Below are 19,605 nucleotides of genomic sequence, written 5' to 3'. Positions count from 1 at the left end.
ATATATGAAGGTCAGATGTGAATGAGAGTCGGTGCATCCTGTGTGTATTCACCTGTGATATTGGGTTTGTAACATACACCTTTTTATTTCTGAACTTCCCGCTAAACGTCAGCCTGGGGCTACAGGGTCAGTTCAGTCATAAATGTCACCATAGGCCCGCACTGAAAGACATGCAGCGTATTATAGAACGACATTCTGTGCGTAATGGCACAAGACGAGAAAGTATTTATTCATGTCGCTCCCGATTGGATGAATCTGTAACATCAGTTCACTGTCCTTTAATTTGTTATTTTTTTAAATAGTGTTCTATTTACACAAAACTGGTTGTATCTTATTTTAAAGGATTGTGTGTGGAAAGTGAATAGAATTCAAAACAATAGGTGGGCCGAGGGGAGCCGCATGATGGCCGACACGTCACGTGATGTGAAATGTGTGATGACGCTTATTTGATGAAACGAGTTGGTGTTTGAGAGGTCCGTTTGAGACTGGTTGTAAATGCTTTGTAAATTAAAGATGCTGGGTCTGAACGATGTTTTAACTGGTTTACTGTTTGTTTATTATTGAACATTCAAGTATTTTTGGTCAAACACTTATTTCTATTTAATTTCTAAATTTGCAAAAACTGTTCGTATTTTGTTAGGTGTTTAGTTTTAGTTGCTTTTTGTTGGAAGTGGTTTTATGGTGTGTGTTTTTTTAATTGTTTGTGTTTGTTGTTTGTAATTTTTTCTTTTTTTGTTAAATGTAGTCAAGCTTCTACTAGTATTCCACTGAAGTTGATAATTGGCAAGTAGGGGAGGGGATAAAGAATGGAAGACAAATAGTGCCGAACATGATGATGATTTTTACCCCTGGTTGACGATTCGCCATTGCTGATGTGAAATCAAAATAATGAGGAATTTGACTGTGAGCATGCCAAAGGGTATGGGAAAGTTTTGGCGTGCTTCCATTAAAACACGGTTCAAGCACGTCTGTCGTGGTCACAACCTCTGACTTCTGCCAAAGATATGTTCTATCAAAGACAGGTTTACGCCAAAGCACCTCATTATCAGCCTATTACAATGCAGCGCACTCGACGTAATGCCAGCAGTAACAATCAATACAAATTCCTTATAAAAACAATAAGAAACCAGAACCATTAATAAGCAGTCCACAAAGAAAACAATAACCACCGGCTCCATAAATATGAGAACTAACATTAAGCGTTCGCTTTCATGTCACCAAGGTTAATAACCTGCGGTTCAAATGTCTAGTGGGGATCACCCACAAACGATAACAGACAAATATTGGAGTTGGAGTGATCGTGGTGCAATGGACAAAATTACCAATAAACAACACTTTAGTTGAGAAGGCCATTAACGAATAAATGTAATCTGCGTTACTTGGGTTAATAGGCCTGCGACATGCAAATATACCGTCCATTAAAAATAATAGTAATAATAAATAAATAAATAAATAAAAATAAAAATAAATAAACAAACAAACCAAAAAGCGTCCTGAGTTTTTGGGGATTAATCATTTTTTTGTGACTTAGATTAACAATTGCAGTGAAATGATGTCGAAAAATTATATGTTATCGGAAAATATAATTTCTTCTCATACTATAACATCACCTCGCATGCAATAACACATTTTGGAGGGAACCGGCCTCGGTGGCGTCGTGGTTAAGCCATCTGTCTACAGGCTGGTAGATACTGGGTTCGGATCCCAGTCGAGGCATGTGATTTTTAATCCAAATACCGACTCCAAACCCCGAGTGAATGCTCCGCAAGGCTCAGTGGGTAAGTATAAACCACTTGCACCGACCAGTGATCCATAACTGGTTCAACAAAGGCCATGGTTTGTGCTATCCTGCCTGTGGGAAGCTCAAATAAAAGATCCCTTGTTGCCTGTCGTAAAAGAGTAGCCTATATGGCGACAGCGGTTTCCTCTAAAAAACCGTGTCAGAATGTTTGACGTCCAATAGCCGATGATAAGATAAAAAAAATCAATGTGCTCTAGTGGCGTCGTTAAATAAAACAAACTTCATTTCGGGGGTGGGGGTGGGGTGAAAGGCGGGATCTAGCTCTGTTGGTATTATTCACTTGTTATACGTGGGTGGTAAGATCGACCCCACCCATCGTTGGACCTATTTTTCGACTGGGATTTTCCGTCCTTGCCAGTGCTATACGACTGGTATTGAACAATGTATTGGGTTTCCTCTTGAGCCTATCAGAATTACCAAATATTTGACATCCATTATTAATGTCGTCAGTGGGCTCATTAATTGGGTTATTTCTTGTTCCAGCCAGTGCTCCACGACTGGTATATCAAAGGCTGTGTTATGTGCTATCCTGTCTATGGGATGGTGCATATAAAAGATTCCTTTCTACTAACGGAAAAATGTAGCGGGTTACCTCTCTAAGACTGTATGTCAAAAACAATCCAATAGCCGGTAATTAATAAATCAATATGCTCTAGTGGTGTCGACAAAAAAACAAAAACGTTAACGTTTAGATACATTCCGCACCAAAGACATCGTAGACATCGTCTTTGAATCTTTGATAAACACAAAAAGCTAAATTAAACACAAAAAGCTAAATAATATCCCGGATTCCTGTTAATAATAATACATCGCGTGTTCTGTGAGCACACTGACAAACAATTCAAACAAACAGAACTTTTAAATCTGTTTAATAAAAAATATACCTATAAAACAATAAAGACAACACATAACACATTTCCTAACCTCTGGCTATACTATACTAAACTCCACAGAAAATGCACCAGTTAGATTTGTAATTGTAAAAAAGGATACGAGAAAAACAAAATCTGTAAATCTGATTTTGTATAACTCGATGTATTCTGATAGGCAATAAATAACCCGAACATTGTATACAAGGGATATTGTGTGATTTAACGCAACCTCACACATGCGATAGTAATAACAACTGAAAATTGGGTGATACGTTTTCAATGGAGTTCGGTATATTTCAATTTAAGTCTATATAAACCAGGTCGTATCTACATGAAGTTTGTCTCTTTTTTTTAAAATTCTGTTTATACGTAGTTACAACATATAGAGCAGGCCTCTACCATCCATATATTTGGATAAACTATAAAATGTATAGGTATAACATTTTACATTGTATGTACTCTAACCTGCTAAACATCTAAACGTCACTTTAAAGATAAACACAATACTACAATCACATCTCTATAGCGCACATATCTATTCTACAAGTTACTGTCTTTTATTTCAAACTGAAGGCTGTGTTATATGTCTGTTGATAGGAGACAATAACAGTGTCTCTAAAGTTGTGTTTATAAGCAGGTTTGAGTACATACATAATACATTCTATATACATACAATATTTCTGTTTTACCTTGGGTATGAAAACGCGCTCACATACTGTCATTGTAAACCACACCTAAACACACACACACACACACACACACACACACACACACACACACAGACAGAGATACATATGTATACGCTAAATGTACACATTAATTTTACTCGTATAAACACTAGGTACACACGCTTGAAATCGCGCACATTCGCCGTATAGATACATATGAACACACGCAAACACAAGCGCGAACGCACGCACACGCACACAAAGACGCATCCGCGTACGTAAACATAAACAGGAAATGTGACGTTTTATATGTGGAACTCTCACCATTATTAACCTTTTCATGACGTCATTATACAGCTATTATTTCTTTAAATATTTGTTCTAAATCCACAATTTCCGGGTAAAACATTTATGCTTTTTCGATAGTCTAGGAATAAACAAAACCTGTTTGGGATATATTTAACATGCATTTCCACGTTGCAACTTGTAGCAACGATCTTTAGCATGTGAGTTGCTTATGACCAGTTACAGGAAACAGAACCTTTTATGATGCAGACGTGCACCAATTAGGCTATATTATAAAACTAATAAAATAATAAAGTTTCTTAAGCACTGACTTGCAAAGTCAATTAATAAAGGATTTTTTTTGTTGATGTGTGAGTATATATTAAAATATAAATAGACCAGTGTATAATAATGTGATTGATAGCTATATATTAAGTTGGAAGACGTGTATATAATATTAATCCTTCTGTTTTTAAAGCAGTACAATTGTTTATATCAAACAATACTGAAAGTCGAATCGTGAGCATACACTTTCAATAATAGTCAAGATCCCATTTGAGCAAGCCAGAACAATATTTCCGATATATCTGCTTTAACATCAGCTGAATCAATACTTCTGCCCACGAACTAGTGCAGAAATCATTAGATGGTCAGCTTCGATTGCATTGCGCGAGCATCCCTGGTGTAAGCTTCGCGTTTGTACTCCCATGATAAAATATCCAGATATATTCTGAAGCCTCCAGACTATTTAAGCTGTTAGATGAATGTTTTTAAATACAGAAAGAAGTAATTTTCCACATGTTCTATGCAGTTTGGTGCTTTAAAAAACTAGTTTTAATATATGTACACGTATATGTAAAGAACATTAAAAAAACCCTTATTACTGCACTATATTAACATATTAATACAGTATCGGTACTCAGTGACATATGCAATTACACAGGCATACGTGCATTTAAATTGATAAAGAACAGTGCTGTCGAATTAATCGTACACATTGTGTTTATATTCCTACATGAATAGACTAATACTAAATCCAAATAACAAACAGCATGATGACCGAGCTATACATTATTCAAATTTGACTGGTTTATATTTAATGATCTAACGTTTTGGTGTGGATTAAATAAAATGGTAAATGTCAATTTTATTGGTTCATGAAGATAAAACTAGCTTAGATCTGATAATGATATTTACTCAATTGTATTGGGAAATTGTTCTGTTGTGATCACAGATAAAAATCGTGATGGCAAATAATCCTATTTTAAAGGAACACTGTGTCCTAATTTCTTTTGTACTCTACTTATTTTAGACCCTATTACTAGTTGTATAGTCTTCAGACAAGGCACATAAACAAAACTGTACTTATTTAGACCTACATATGTCTAGAGAAAAAATAAACAAGTCCAGAGGCAAATAGCACAGTGACAATAGAGGTGTGTAACCGGAAGCCAGCATTACACCCCTCTTCCTCGCAGTAACAGTACACGATCTTGACTCGGTAGGTTCCGGTTCTCTGCGTGCATTTGTTCGGCGCGTCTACGTACATACACCCGCGGTAAATCCGTTCTTGGTAGTCGTCATTATAGTACACTGAAAATAACAAATGAATTATATTGTTTCAAATGAATTTTAAAATTTTATTCTTTTAAATTAATTTAAATTTATATTCGTCCAAATGAATTTTAAAATTAAATTTTTTTGTTTAAATTTATTTTGTCAAGGATAAGTTAAAAGTTTGTTTTGTTTAACGACACCACTAGAGCACAATGATTTATTAATCGTCGGCTTTTGGATGTCAAACATTTGGTAATTTGGATATATAGTCTTAGAGAGGAAACCCTGTACATTTTTCCATTAGTAGCAAGGGATGTTTTATATGTACCATCCTACAGACAGGATGGCATATATCACGACCTTTGATTTACTAGTCGTGGTGCACTGGCTGGAACGAGAAATAACCCAATGGGGCCACCGACGGGAATCGATCCCAAACCAACCGCGCACCAAGCGTACATCCTGTCCCTTTTTCGACATAAAGATTAATGGCATACGCGCATGGGATGGCTCTTCAATAGGATGGAGGACGTTGCTGTGATATATGAAAACACTTGTTCATACGCACATACGAGCATCTGATGGTGGATCATGAAAGCAATCATGACTTTGCCTTTCGTCCTTTTGACTCGTGCAGAGATACAATTTTGATTTGGTAATACGGTTTTGTCTTTCAGACTCTATAGCGATCCCCGCCAGTGGGCCCATAGGGCTATTTCTCGTTCCAGCCAGTGCTCCGCAACTGGTATATCAAAGGCCGTGGTATGTGCTAGCCAGTCTGTGGGATGGTGCATATAAAAGATCTCTTGTTACTAATGGAACAATGTAGCGGGATTCCTCACTAAGACTAAATGTCAAAATTACCAAAGTTTTATCATCTAATAGCCGATGATTAATAAATCAGTGTGCTCTAGTGGTATCGTTAAACAAAATAAACAAACTTTTTTTTCAGATTATGTAGTGTGAAAAAGGGTTAAACGCTTACACTCCTGCTTCTGTTTTTGACAGCCCGTGGCGTTTCCTTTGCAGGGCTTCAGATGCATGCCCCTGGTTTCTTCCGATAGATCCCAGCAGTCCTGTTTCAGAAACGAATTGCACTGATAGCAGTCCAGTGCTGTACCTACAAATGCAAAATCAAATATCTGTACAAATATGGTTTAAAAAACGGTAACATGATTGCAAAAGTAAATACATACGACATTGCTTGGTAAACCACCAATTCCTTTTTCTCAAAAGCAAAAAAAAACACAACAAAAAACAACAAGAAATAATAAAACACAACAACAAAAGCTAAACAACAATTATTATCAACAACAACAACAAAAAGCACAAATTAAAGAAAATAATAATAAATAAATAAATAAATAAAAGAAGTTCTAGAAAAAAGACATCAACAGTTTATCAATTTGTTTGTGCTACATTAAAATATATAATTAAAGAGATTTTGCTTGTTTGATAAGGTAGTTATTACATTCATATGTTAACCTTACATATTTGAACGTATTGCACAAATGATGACGCACATGTAACCATGACATTGACGGCGTTAACACGAGACAATGTCATTAATATCCCCGACATGTTTCTGCTGAATAACTGCATGATAGTGACAGGTGCCCATCAACCAAAGGTTACAACTTTCCGTGAGCACTGAACGAGGAAAAGGTTGTTTCCATAATATGAACAAACCTCAAAATAAAGACATGACATGACATGTATATATAGGATAGGCATCGAAAGATGACAGCCACTTGGTGGGGGGGGGGGGGGGGGGGCTGCTGTGTATTAATTAGCTTTTCAAATGGGGCAAAGCAATGGACTTGGGAGCAATGACCCCCCCTCTCCCCCCCCCCCCCCCCACACCTGCCCTCTCCCGTGCTTCCGACGCCTATGATGTGTACTTTAATATAGATAAAAACATAAAACATTAAAAGCGACATACCCTAGTTTTTAAACACTAAGGCATATTTTTCACTATTAGAACCATTTCTGCTAACAGAAATCATACTTTACTTAGATTTTAATGTTTAGATTATTCATTTCCGTACATCCGAAGTGGTTTTTGGTCATCCTGGTATTTTTATTACCACAAAATGAATTTTTCATATTTTGTTTTAAAAAACGCACGGGCGTCTGAGAAGAAACGGTTATGGAGTCCAGTTTTAGTATATTTTTAAGGCTATTACCTTGTTTCAAAGTCATAGAGTCTTGTTTGACTCTATGGTAACTTTATCCAAATGTGATACAGGTTTGTAGATTAACTAAATTTAGTGTCTATTTTAAAGGGTTGAAACTAGGGTCATCTTAGTATATGACAATTTCAGTTCATAGTGTTATTTATAGGGATGGGTATTTTTGGCTCGAGTGTTCTCTCGCCATATGCTATTTATATTTTAGAATACGTATAACATCTAATTTAAATTTCAACATTGTTAAAATTGTGCACAGGTAGTTTGTTTCCCAGTTCGATACTAAAAGTATGTGGACGTTTTTAAAATGTATGCTCTGTTGATTTGAAGAAGTTTCAGACACGCCTGACCTCACAGCGATTGGCCAGAAAGGCGTGGGAACCAAATCGTCACGATAATTCGCATGCATTAAAGGGACATTCCTGAGTTTACTGCAATTTTAAAGATGTTATCGACTAACAGAAACTTTTTAACGATTATAATTGCATATCAAATATATTTTTCTGCATAAAATATTAGTGGTTGTATATTAAAAGTGTTTCTGATCGTTATAATATTAGTACTAGGTTAAATTTCATTTTATTTCCTAAAATACGTTTTTTCGTACGTACGAAATTATTTGAAGACAAAATCCAGTTTGGGCTTCTTACAAATATTAAGACGACGAGAAACACACTGAATATACAGACACTGATATTCTAAACAAGAAAATATATTTAACATGTAAGTTTAATTGTAGAACTATTTTATCAGTCGGATACATCTTACAACGCAGCAAACTCGGGAATGTCCCTTTAAAGATTGATGTTCAATGGCGTAGCGTAATCCGAACCTGTGAGGGGGTCCTATATAAACCTAGCGGGCTATTTTGTCTACATTTTCCCTGGACACCTATATAAATAGCCAAATATTTGGGGAGAGACATAGCCCAGTGGTAAAGCGCTCGCTTGATACGCGGTCGGTTTGGAATCGATCCCCGTCGGTACAATATATATGTGTGGTCCTTAACCATATGTCTGACGCCATATAACCGTAAATAAATTGTGTTGAGTGCGTCGTTAAATAAAACATTTCCTTCCTTCATGTTGGCCAACCTAAAAATATATGGGCAGAGTAGGCCTAATGTTTTTTTAAACGTTGGCCTTGAGAATAATATTGATTTAAGTATATCAAAACGTATTTTTGTGTGTACACTGTTGATGTAGTTTGCCTTTGTCACCATAAATGGCATGTGTCCATTATCTTGTATACAGGTTACGCAACAAGTTGATTGCTTCGTTGATGGATCAGCTGACGTGACCTGTGGGCGTTTGTGTGTTGATGGTCTAAAGTACCGACCTCTTTGTGCCAAGAGGTTTCGTTGTAACACATGTTCTCGATGATTGTTAAAATTATTTATGGAACAGGCGACATCATGTTTAACGCTGTATTGCTATATCCGAATGTCGAGTTAGACAATGCTAATGAGGAAAAAATAAACGCGAACAGCTCTTCACAGTTTTCTAATTGACTACAGATCACAATTATTTACACAGTATGTTTCTATATCTAGCACTTTTATTAATATCAATAGGGACGTGGGTTTTTTTATGCAATTTGCAAGCTTAGGGGCAACACATCAAAAAGTTTGTTTGGTTTAATGACACCACTTGAACACATAGATATATTAATCATGTCAAACATTTGGTAATTTTGACATATAGTCTTAGAGAGGAAACCCGCTACATTTTTTTCCATTAGTAGCAAGGGATATTTTATATGCACAATCCCACAGACAGGATAGCACATACAACGGCCTTTGATATACCAGTCGTAGTGCACTAGCTGTAACGAGAAGCAGCCCAGTTGCACCACCGACGGGAACCCATCTCAAACCGACCGCGCATCAAGCGAGCTCTTTACCACTGGGCCACGCTCTTTGTACCAGGTTATTGGTTTAAAGAAACACACCCATCAACAGGGCCGTACCCTGATCAACATCCTAGGGAGGGGTACTACTGGATATCGATCTTCAAGTGCTGAGTCTAAAATACACACATTTTCCAAAATCTAACACCACATACTTTTAGTTTGATCCTTGTATAAGTTTACTCATTACTTGTCATTGAGCTCACATGTCAGTGACTAACACAAACTCTGCAAGAAGAAACACCTCTACCCGAAACCGGCTTATTCTGTTTCTATTTATACTAGTCGAATACAAAATTATAAGTTTAATATTATTAGAGAACTAAAAAAAACATGAAATTAAAAATACATGTATGTGGAATCAGCTTTCAGAATGAATGTATGTTTTAGACACAGTACTAAACGTTCCTTTAGTTGTCTGACATTTCGAAATTGACAGTTCATAGCATTAATAGGCAGCAGAGGGGCGGGGCGTAGCCCAGTGGTAAACCTTTCGCCTGATGCACGGTCGGTCTAGGATCGATCCCCGTCAGTGGGCCCATTGGGCTATTTCTCGCTCCAGCCAGTGCATTACCATTACCAATATTTATTTACATGCTTATATACCACTAGGGTTTCAAGCATGTCTGTCCCGGGCCCGGTCTCTGGATAGCCAGTGATCTGGTCCGGGACACCAGCCAGTGCAATCGACTGGTATATCAAATGCCGTGGTATGTGCTATCCTCTCTGTGGGAAAGTGCATATAAAAGATCCCTTGCTGCATTAGGAACGATGTAGCGGGTTTCCGCTGATGACTACGAGTCATAATTACCAAATGTTTGACATCCAATAGCCGATGATTGATTAATCAATGTGCTCTAGTGGTGTCGTTAAACATAACAAACTTTAACTTTTCCGATTTACTTTGAAGATGATGGGTGGTAGTACTTATATCCATGGTAAATATGTTGACTGAAACGCTACGTGTAACAGTTTTAACAGCATATATTACAATTGTCTTCTATGTGATTCGATTTGGTAGTAAATACCTTCCAGTCATATTCTCACGATAAAAAGAATAGGCCTAGAGGCTACTTGAACTAATAATTCAAATAAATGTTGTTGGGTTGTTTTGGGGTTGTTGTTTTTTTACAACATTTCTACCATGGTTTCGGGGCGGGGGGGGGGGGGAGGGCAAATCAGACACCATGCCCAGGGATGGCATGCCTGAACCTTAATTGGATATATATTTACTTGGTGAAGAGTATCCGCCTATACATTACAATAGTGTACGGCACTTGTGGTTGAAACTTGTAGTTTCTTGCATAGAATACTAGGCCCAGTATGGGCAAATCAGACATCATTCCCGGCATACTTTCTGGCATACAATACTAGCATTTGTCATCAAGGCCCAAGATTCATTTTGTGGAGTGAGAAGCAATCTTCATTGCTTCTCAAATTTTAATCTTGTAGCAAAAGCTAGAAATTGAGACGTAGTTCTAGTCCACAGATATTGGTGTAAATTCTATAGTTGTACAATACTTTAAGATGGAAAGAAAAAGCTGCTTGTGAACTTGATTATAAAAAAAATCATGTCATGCGATAATTGCTTCTTGCTTCTTGTTACTTTGAAGACTTGGCCATGGGAAAAGACCATTATTTATTAATATGTAATGATGTACAACGGTTACATATAATGCATTTATTGAGTTGTGCGTTTAAGAATAGACATCTACAAATTGGACTTTTGTAGACTGGCCCAGTCTAATTTGTGTGTACATGTTTCGTCGTATAATTACCATAACACACGCGTCGTCGCTACCAATATTCCGCAGATGCTCTTCGTACACGATTTGACTTCCACAGCTGTAACCCAGTTCCATTACCGAACATCATCACTTTATAAATACATTTTCTTTTTAGCTGATTTCCCTAGAAAGCGACCAATTTGTAAATAATTCATACGTAGCCTATTGATTTTACAATTTATAGACGACGCTAACCGTCGTCCCGGTGTATCTAGATCGAGATAGATTAACAACATGTTGAAGAATTCGTGTCCCAAGGCATCCATACTCCAGTTAATTAGATTTAGAATGCCAGCCTGTTCCAAGCTAATAGTAATACACGACGCAGGGTTCAACAACCCTCTTTCCCGGCAGTCCGGAATATTAGATTACGTTGGATGGTGTGTGTGGTTTTTTTTTTAGACTGGCGCAACATGCATATGTAGTAGTGTTGGTATAAAGTGCTCCTACTGGCAGTAGCTAGTGGACCTCACACATTTCACTCACTGTTATACATATAGCTTGGTATTAACATTATTTTATTAAACTTATATTCTTATTCTTAAGAAGTCTTACTATTTGCTTAAGTCTTTATCTCTTCTGTTTTTCTAAAGGTAAACATATGTATTCCTCAATATCTACTTATTTTTAAATCAGACTTTCCTTTTATAGAAACCCAGAGTTTCAACAGTAACTCCCACTTTTTTCACAAATCCCAATTCACCACATCTCGTGTTCTCGAATTTCCTTAAGACTATAATTACTGTCGGTCGATCCATATATTGTCCGACTTTTAGGGATATCACTGGCTGGTGCGGACTTTAGCCCAACACACAACGCTGAACAAATTATATTGTGTATTGAATTCCCCCAGGTATGCAGACAATATTCCGTTAGTTCAGACGCTGAGAGAATGTATACAAGTATTAGTATCAGTATCAGTATAGAAACTGATCACCGAAGAACAAACTTCGGTGAAATTTCTTCGTCCAGCTTGATATCATGAATCAAGAATGAATGTGAAGTAATTTAGTTTGTTAAACCAAGGGGAATCAGTATTAAGTGGAATAAATTTGCATATGAAGAGTTCGTTTCCAAAATACTATATACTAGTATCCATTTACTAAATTACTATACGTCATTTTGAGAGAAAAACCCCCCAACAAATAACACTGTTTTGCTGAAACATGATATCGCGTATATCAAACTTTTAGATGCACTGTTTATATATTAATGGACATGGAATACCTTTTAAATTAAAATAAAAATAAAAATAAACCAACAATCCTGAATACTATGATAAAAATTTCCATTAGTTCCTTAGTCAAGAGTCTCTCTCTCTCTCTCACACACACACACACACACACTCTCTCTCTATCTATCTCTCCCTCCCCCCCCCCCCCCCCCCCCCCCTCTCTCTCTCTCTCTCTCTCTCAAAGGTCACTTAAGTGTGTCAGTCATATCTGGAGGACATATTTTCGATTTCACGCTGAAGATATAAATATAAGATAAGGCCATCTAACCTCGCTACGGTCCAGTGAATTTCAGTACCGTGGTTTTACCTAATATCGTACTGTTCCCGTGGTCTCCGTGTGCTTACGGTGAATACTACACCTACGTCACACACTGATTCGTCACGTGGTTCACTTTCCGTTATGTGGCAATCGCAGCACCATGCGTACAATGTCATACAACCGACCTCTGCGATGTAGTGGTTAAGTCACCGGACCAGACTGGGCTGGTAGGTACTGGGTTCGGATCCCAACACTAGCTCATACTCTGAGTGAATTATAATGGATCATTGTGAAGGTCACTAAACCGACGTATTTCTCACTAACCAATAAACATTAACACACAGCAAAGATAGCCCTGAGAACTAAAGGTGTGTGCCCACCTTAATTGGATATATATAAGCATGAAAAATGAGCTGAATTTTTTTTTAAACACATGCATGTATGCATACAGTCATGCATACATACTGCAACAGATATCCAACAAAATTTAATACAATACTATAATAGTAAACATTTATATCATATCAATAATTATAAACACACAGATTATAATGTATTTGTTATTTTAAAATTAGCCAAGCCAGTAATTATGGCTGACACTGTGAATGGTGCTAAGACAAATAACAAGCCAATATTGTTATTGTCCACATGGTGTCTTGTTAATAAAGTATTTAGATAATAAAACATATCTTCAAATTCGCAAAAGAGCCAAAAGAGGTTGGTCTCCTACTTCGGTATCTGGTGTACATGCAACACCGAAATATAAATTATTTTATATGCATAATTGCACTATGGTTTTACATAGATTTATATAAATAATATTTTCATATACTTACCATTTGTGACACCCAATAGCCGATGTGTATTTTTGTGCTGGGGTGTCGTTAAACATGCATTCATTCATTCATGCATTCATTCATTCATTCATTCATTCATTCATTTTTATGCATAACGTTTTTTTAATCTAACAAAGAAGTACAGACATTATATACTTCCAATACTGCATGATTTGACAATACTGCATTAGATCAGAAACATGTCAATACTTTTAAAGACAAACATTGCATTTAATAAGTAAATATTGTTTTTGCTAGCTCCACATGCAGGTGATAATTGTTACAGTGTTTGCTTCTGTCTTACTGTGTCGTGCTAAGTTCAACATGACCTTCAAAAAGAAGAAGACGACGACCATGTTAACACACGCCATGGTGACGCTGCATGTCATATTAGAATTAAAATTTTTACCGCACAATATCACCTGTGATAATTGTTACAATGTTTTTGTCTTATCTTGTGCCAAGTTCAAAACGATCACCAGAAAAAAGAAGACAACGTCCATCAAAAACGACAGACGGCGATGATGAAAGTGCATGTCATATTAGAATTACAATTTTTACCGCACAATATCACCTGTGATAACTGTTACAATGATTTTGTCTTACCAAGTTCAACACAATTACCAAAAAATAAGAAGGCAACGACCATCAAAAATGAGAGACGGTGATGTTAACACACCATGATGACCTTGCATGTCAAATTAGAATTCCAATTTTTACCACACAATTTCACCTGTGATAATTGTTGCAAATGTTTTTGTCTTACCTTGTTGTGCCAAGTTCACCACGACCACCAAAAACACGGACGCGACGATGTTAACAGAAACCATGATGACGCTATGCAGATGTTGGTTACTCGATGGCGTCTAAACAAAATCCGTCTGACCACTGGAATACTAAACCCGGATCGTGCGTCAACAGACTTACGACAACCTATATCCCAGTGAGTCCATTCATCAAACGCCAAAAAACAGCACACGGCAAACAACCCCACATGTATGTACCAAGAAACTATAGCATCCACCGGTGCATTGCTGATGACGTACGCGATTGGTCAATAGCCGATGAACAGCCTAGAGGGGTTTGCAGTACAGTCACTTAGTATTCGCTACTGGAAAATGGGGCCTGCCTATAGCGTGATGGCAATATGTTTAACAACAGCCACGATTCTCAAACCTATATGCGATCACAAATGTACCAATGGAATCTTCCCAAAGAAACAACTCCCCAAATCACCAGATTTCGAGATCATGCGGCCATCAAAAGTTGATGCTGCTAGTACGAAAGAAGTAGATATTGAGATATCGGTGAGTACATAGATATATACTGCATGTTTATGTGTTTTCTTTTTTAATGTCATAAATGATTAACTACTAGTATGTTTAATTTGAACTGACTATATTTTAGTTACAGCATCAGTTTATCAAACTGCACTAGAACTAGTCCTAGTCAACTAACAACAAAACGGTTGTCAATATTTTACTTTTACACTAATACTAGCCATAAAACAAGATATCGATTATTTAGTTTTGCTATATTTCTAAAAAAAAAAAAAGAGAAATTTTTTTTAGATTTTGTTTGTCGGTAACAGAAAACGGATCGACTTTGTAGTTATACAGTACACTATTAGCAAACTATTCAAAATATCACTAGAGAATTTTTAGTTTTGCCGTCATAGTAATAAGAAATTAATCATAGAACACATGATTAATAATTTAGTTTTGCATCGACTAATTGTTTGGTTACACAACACGTCACTGTCAGTATCATACAACGATATAAAATATTAAAATGGTCACAAATACATTTTGATCAAATAGTTTTTTTGGCCAGACCGCATATTACCCATAAAAACTCCAACAATCTAATCTAAATTCGTACTAGCAACTAGTTAGTTAGTTTTGTTTAACGACACCACTGGATCACATTGGTTTATTGATCAGCGGATGGGTGCACTGGCTGGAACGAGAAATAGCCCATCGACGGGGATCGATCCTAGACCAGTCGCACATTAGAACAGCATTTTACCACTTGGCTACGTCCCGCCCCTTATTTGTACCTAAGTTAATATTATATGTTGACAATGTAATTACATACGCTAGTATTCGTTACAGGGCGCGGGACGTAGCCCAGTGGTAAAACGTTCGCTTGATGCGTGGTCGGTCTAGGATCGATCCCCGTCGGTGGACCCATTAGACTATTTCTCGTTCCAAAAAAGGCCGTGGTATGTTCTATCCTGTCTGTGTGATGGTGCATATAAAAGATCCCTTGCTGTTAATCGAAAAGAGTAGCACATGAAGTGGCGACAGCGGGTTTCCTCTCTCAATATATGTGTGGTCCTTTATCGTATGTCTGACGCCATATAACCGTAAAAATAAAATGTGTTGAGTGCGTCGTTAAATAAAACATTTCCTTCCTTCGTATTCATTAACAGGTCATAAAACACATTAAGATTCTGCAAAACTAAAGTATCACATTTGAAAGTTAAATTTATCGAACCTAATCATATGTAATACATAGCAAATGGACGTTACTGCCTTCAAGTCAAATTACTTCCATCAAGTCATTTAGTTAAAGAGAATAGTGAAACAGATGAACGCATGTTTAACTGCAACCCATCACGCGATCGTCAAAATCGTTCCACCAGTTCGTCGTACAGAGAAACACTGGCTCTCTCTCTACAGGCATGTCTCGTGGGTAATTATGCAGAAGTGATAGTGCGCACCATAGTAGGGCATTCACTAAATAGGAAGAAATCCCCCATAGGCCTACTATTCCGAGACTTTGTCGTAAAGACTAAAGGTTTAGTTCCCATCAGCGTTTTGTACACATTCGATATCAGCGACGCGAAACGAGAGAACATGCAAATTCATGATATTGGTGGAATGTGGAGCGTTGTAGAGTGTTATATATACATACATACATACATACATACATACATACATACATATATGTATACTACCGACAAAAAATAAGGGAACGGGTGAAATTATAATGAATGTTTTATTTCGATTAAGGTCTGGAAAACCAATTTGGGGCGTGTATATCAATATCTGGTGTGTCCACCATTTTGGGCGATGCATGCTCGACACCTTGATGGCATACTGTTGATTAATGTACGTATGGTTGCCCTGGGTATTGCCGCCATTCATTCTGAAGGGCTACCGCAAGCTGGACCACGTTGGCGGGTGCTGGGTCCCTGGCGTACACTCTCCGCCCAAGAACGTCCCACAGGTGCTCTATAGGGGACATATCGGGGGACTTAGCGGGCCAGTCGATTGTCGGTATGCCTTGTTGTCGTAGGTAATCGGTGACTATCCGAGCGCGATGTGGTCTGGCATTGTCGTCTTGAAATTCAACATTTCTGCCAATATTTCTCGCCACTGGAACAATGGCAGGACGCAAAATTTGGTCCAGATATCTCTGGCCAGTCAAAATTCCATTATAATAATAAATAATAAAATAATCAAATCTGTTCGCCTGTCATGTGTGATCCCTCCCCACACCATGAAACTACCACCCCCATACCGATCATGGTCTAGAATTGTAGCCCGGGCATATCTCTCGCCACTACGTCGCCAACAACATTTTCTGCCTTCTGTGAATTTGAGGCAGAACCTCGATTCGTCTGTAAACATGGTATAACGCCATTGTCGCACAGTCCGTCCCTGGTGTTGCCTAGCCCACCGTAATCGTTGCCGCCTATGGTGAGCTGTTAGGGTCACACCCTTCAGAGGACGCCTCGCTTTCAGGCGGGCTTTGTAGAGTCTGTTTTTGACGGTCGATGTCGAAATTCGCCTTCCTGTTATTGTACGGGATTCACTGTTGATAGCAGCAGCTGATTTGAATCTATTGCGTAGAGCAATTAATGTTATGGTACGATTTTGTCGAGGTGTCGTCTTTTTAGGCCTGCCACGCCCAGGTCTCGTTGTAACCCCGCTAGTTTGACGGTACTTATCCCACAATCTAGAAATTACACTTTTTGATTTACCAAACATTCGGGCAACTTGGCATATTGACGTACCTCCCTCTATCGTACCGACAATTCGCCATTTCGTCTCTTCATTAAGGTATCGTTTTGGGACCATTTTCACGCATGTGATTACCTCACTTGCATCGGTGTTTGTGAGTTCCACCATAAGCATATACACGTGATCTTCTGTGTGCACGTGCATCACATGCTGTTCATGCATGATGTGAAATTTCATTTTGATCAGATGAAGCGTTCAGATGCAACGCCACTGTATTGTAACAGTGCATGTCAACGATAGTTACATTCACATCAGTCGTTCCCTTATTTTATGTCGGTAGTATATATACTACTCAAAAGAATTTAAGGGTCAGACGATATTTTCGACATTATTTTCTGAATGTCAATTATATTAGCTAGACCATAATGTCACGCATGGTATTGTTCCATTTTGACGAAAGTGGGTCTAAGCAACCCATAAATTAATTAAAATCCACTGTCATTGACACTGTCGACTAGTTCTAATGGCGAAAACATGCTTACATTTGCACGTAAATTAGGGCGAAAGCGAAAGGTCTGCTAAGTGCCCATAACTTGCTTTTTCACAAAGCGCTTCATTTGCACGCTTTGCATGTGTATTCCATGTTCCCAATGCTGAATTTCCGTATAATTGGAGCTTGCGTTCGTGTACGGTGCACACTCCAAATTCGACAATGGTACGACGTCAACTGACTATCGAAGATCGAGGAAGGGCTATTGCTTGGCTTCAGGATGGCAATACACAAAGAAATGTTGCTCTGAGACTTGGTGTCAGTCAGAGTGTCGTTGGCCGACTGTGGCAACGGTACCAAGCAACGAATTCTGTTCGAAATCGTCCACGTTCGGGAAGACCCCGAAGCACTACAAATAGAGAGGACCGCTACATCATCAATATGGCTCTACGTCAACGCACAACCACTGCACGCCGATTACGTGACAATCTGCGGACTGCGACTGGAACTCGAGTGTCTGTCTGATCAAACCATACGCAATCGTCTGAGAGCCAATAATCTACGCTGCCGTCGCCAGGCTGTTCGACCACCACTCCTACCACGTCACAGAACGGCCAGACGTCACTGGTGCACACTTCATCTGCGGTGGCAACGTGTTCAGTGGGGTCGAGTGATGTTCACTGATGAGTCCAGGTTTAGTCTCCAGTTCAACGACGGTCGGGTTCGTGTCTACAGATGTCCTGGGGAGCGCTTCGCTGACGTTAATGTTAGACAACATCACCGCTTCGGTGGTGGCAGCGTCATGGTGTGGGGCGGCATCTCTATCCACCACAGGACCCCCCTCTATGTGGTGGATGACAATCTGAATGGAATCCGCTATCTGAATGAGATTATCCGGCCGTTGGTTCTCCCAGGCCTTCAGCAGATTGGCGGCGGGGCAGTTCTGCAGGATGACAATGCCAGACCCCACCGCGCCAGGGTGGTAACGGACTTTCTCAGACAACAAGGTATTGCCAGGATGGATTGGCCAGCATATTCGCCTGACTTGGCCCCAATAGAGCACGCCTGGGACGAATTAGGCAGGAGATTTCGGGATAACCATGCCCCTCCGGCCAACCTTCATGATCTGGGTCAACTTCTTATGGCAGAGTGGCAGGCCATTCCCCAAGAGTTCTTCAGATGTCTCATCAACAGCATGAGGCAACGATGTGTCGAGTGTATCTAATGTGTAAAATCCATGTTTGACAACCTTCAACTTTGACAGCGTGTCATGTGACTTTCTTGTATACATTGACGTTTATTTGTGGGTTTTTGTAAATATGGAACAATAAATTAAAATTTTTGGTGTAGTTTACATCATCAATCTAATACACTCTGAAACTTGTTTGGTTATAAATTTTTGACCCTTAAATTCTTTTGAGTAGTATATATGTATATGTATATGTACATGTGTGTGTGTGTGTATATATATATATATATATATATATATATATATATATATATATATATATATATATATATATATATATACGAATTTTTATAATATGTAGGCTATTAAAATTATTGTCAACATATATAGCAACATAAAAAAAAGACTGACAGAAAGAAAGAAGAAAAAAAAAGACCGAAAGAAATGTTTTATTTCAAGCCTGTAGGAATAAAAATGTACGTTTTCTAGGTCCTACTCTATAAATAAATTTATACCCCCTTCCCCTTTCCAGACTTCATTCATACGGGCCTGTTATTTA

At 38.2% G+C, this 19,605-nt stretch overlaps 1 protein-coding gene across 1 annotated transcript; it reads right to left on the bottom strand.

Annotated features, from left to right (window-relative positions):
- Positions 1 to 2,654: 2,654 nt before the first annotated feature.
- LOC121379045 lies at positions 2,655 to 14,537 on the bottom strand. Its single transcript, XM_041507488.1, has 3 exons — positions 14,163 to 14,537; positions 6,169 to 6,303; positions 2,655 to 5,219 (listed from the first exon to the last, which is right to left on the bottom strand). The coding sequence occupies exons 1-3, from the start codon at positions 14,224 to 14,226 to the stop codon at positions 5,002 to 5,004; spliced, it is 417 nt and encodes a 138-aa protein (XP_041363422.1). The 5' UTR covers positions 14,227 to 14,537; the 3' UTR covers positions 2,655 to 5,001.
- Positions 14,538 to 19,605: the final 5,068 nt, after the last annotated feature.

The sequence above is a fragment of the Gigantopelta aegis genome, chromosome 8, assembly GCF_016097555.1.
Source record: "Gigantopelta aegis isolate Gae_Host chromosome 8, Gae_host_genome, whole genome shotgun sequence".
NCBI lineage: Eukaryota > Metazoa > Mollusca > Gastropoda > Neomphalida > Peltospiridae > Gigantopelta > Gigantopelta aegis.
The sequence above is the reverse complement of the archived record's forward strand: the minus strand, read 5'-3'. Positions and strand labels throughout refer to the sequence as shown.

What these genes read in the sequence shown, in the direction of transcription:
- LOC121379045 (XM_041507488.1), bottom strand. Translation starts at nt 14,226, where the DNA reads ATGGTTTCTGTTAACATCGTCGCGTCCGTGTTTTTGGTGGTCGTGGTG. An exon ending in GGTGAACTTGGCACAACAAG is followed by an intron (nt 6,304 to 14,162) that starts GTAAGACAAAAA and finishes TTGCATTTGTAG; the next exon opens with GTACAGCACTGGACTGCTAT. An exon ending in TCAAAAACAGAAGCAGGAGT is followed by an intron (nt 5,220 to 6,168) that starts GTAAGCGTTTAA and finishes TGTTATTTTCAG; the next exon opens with TGTACTATAATGACGACTAC.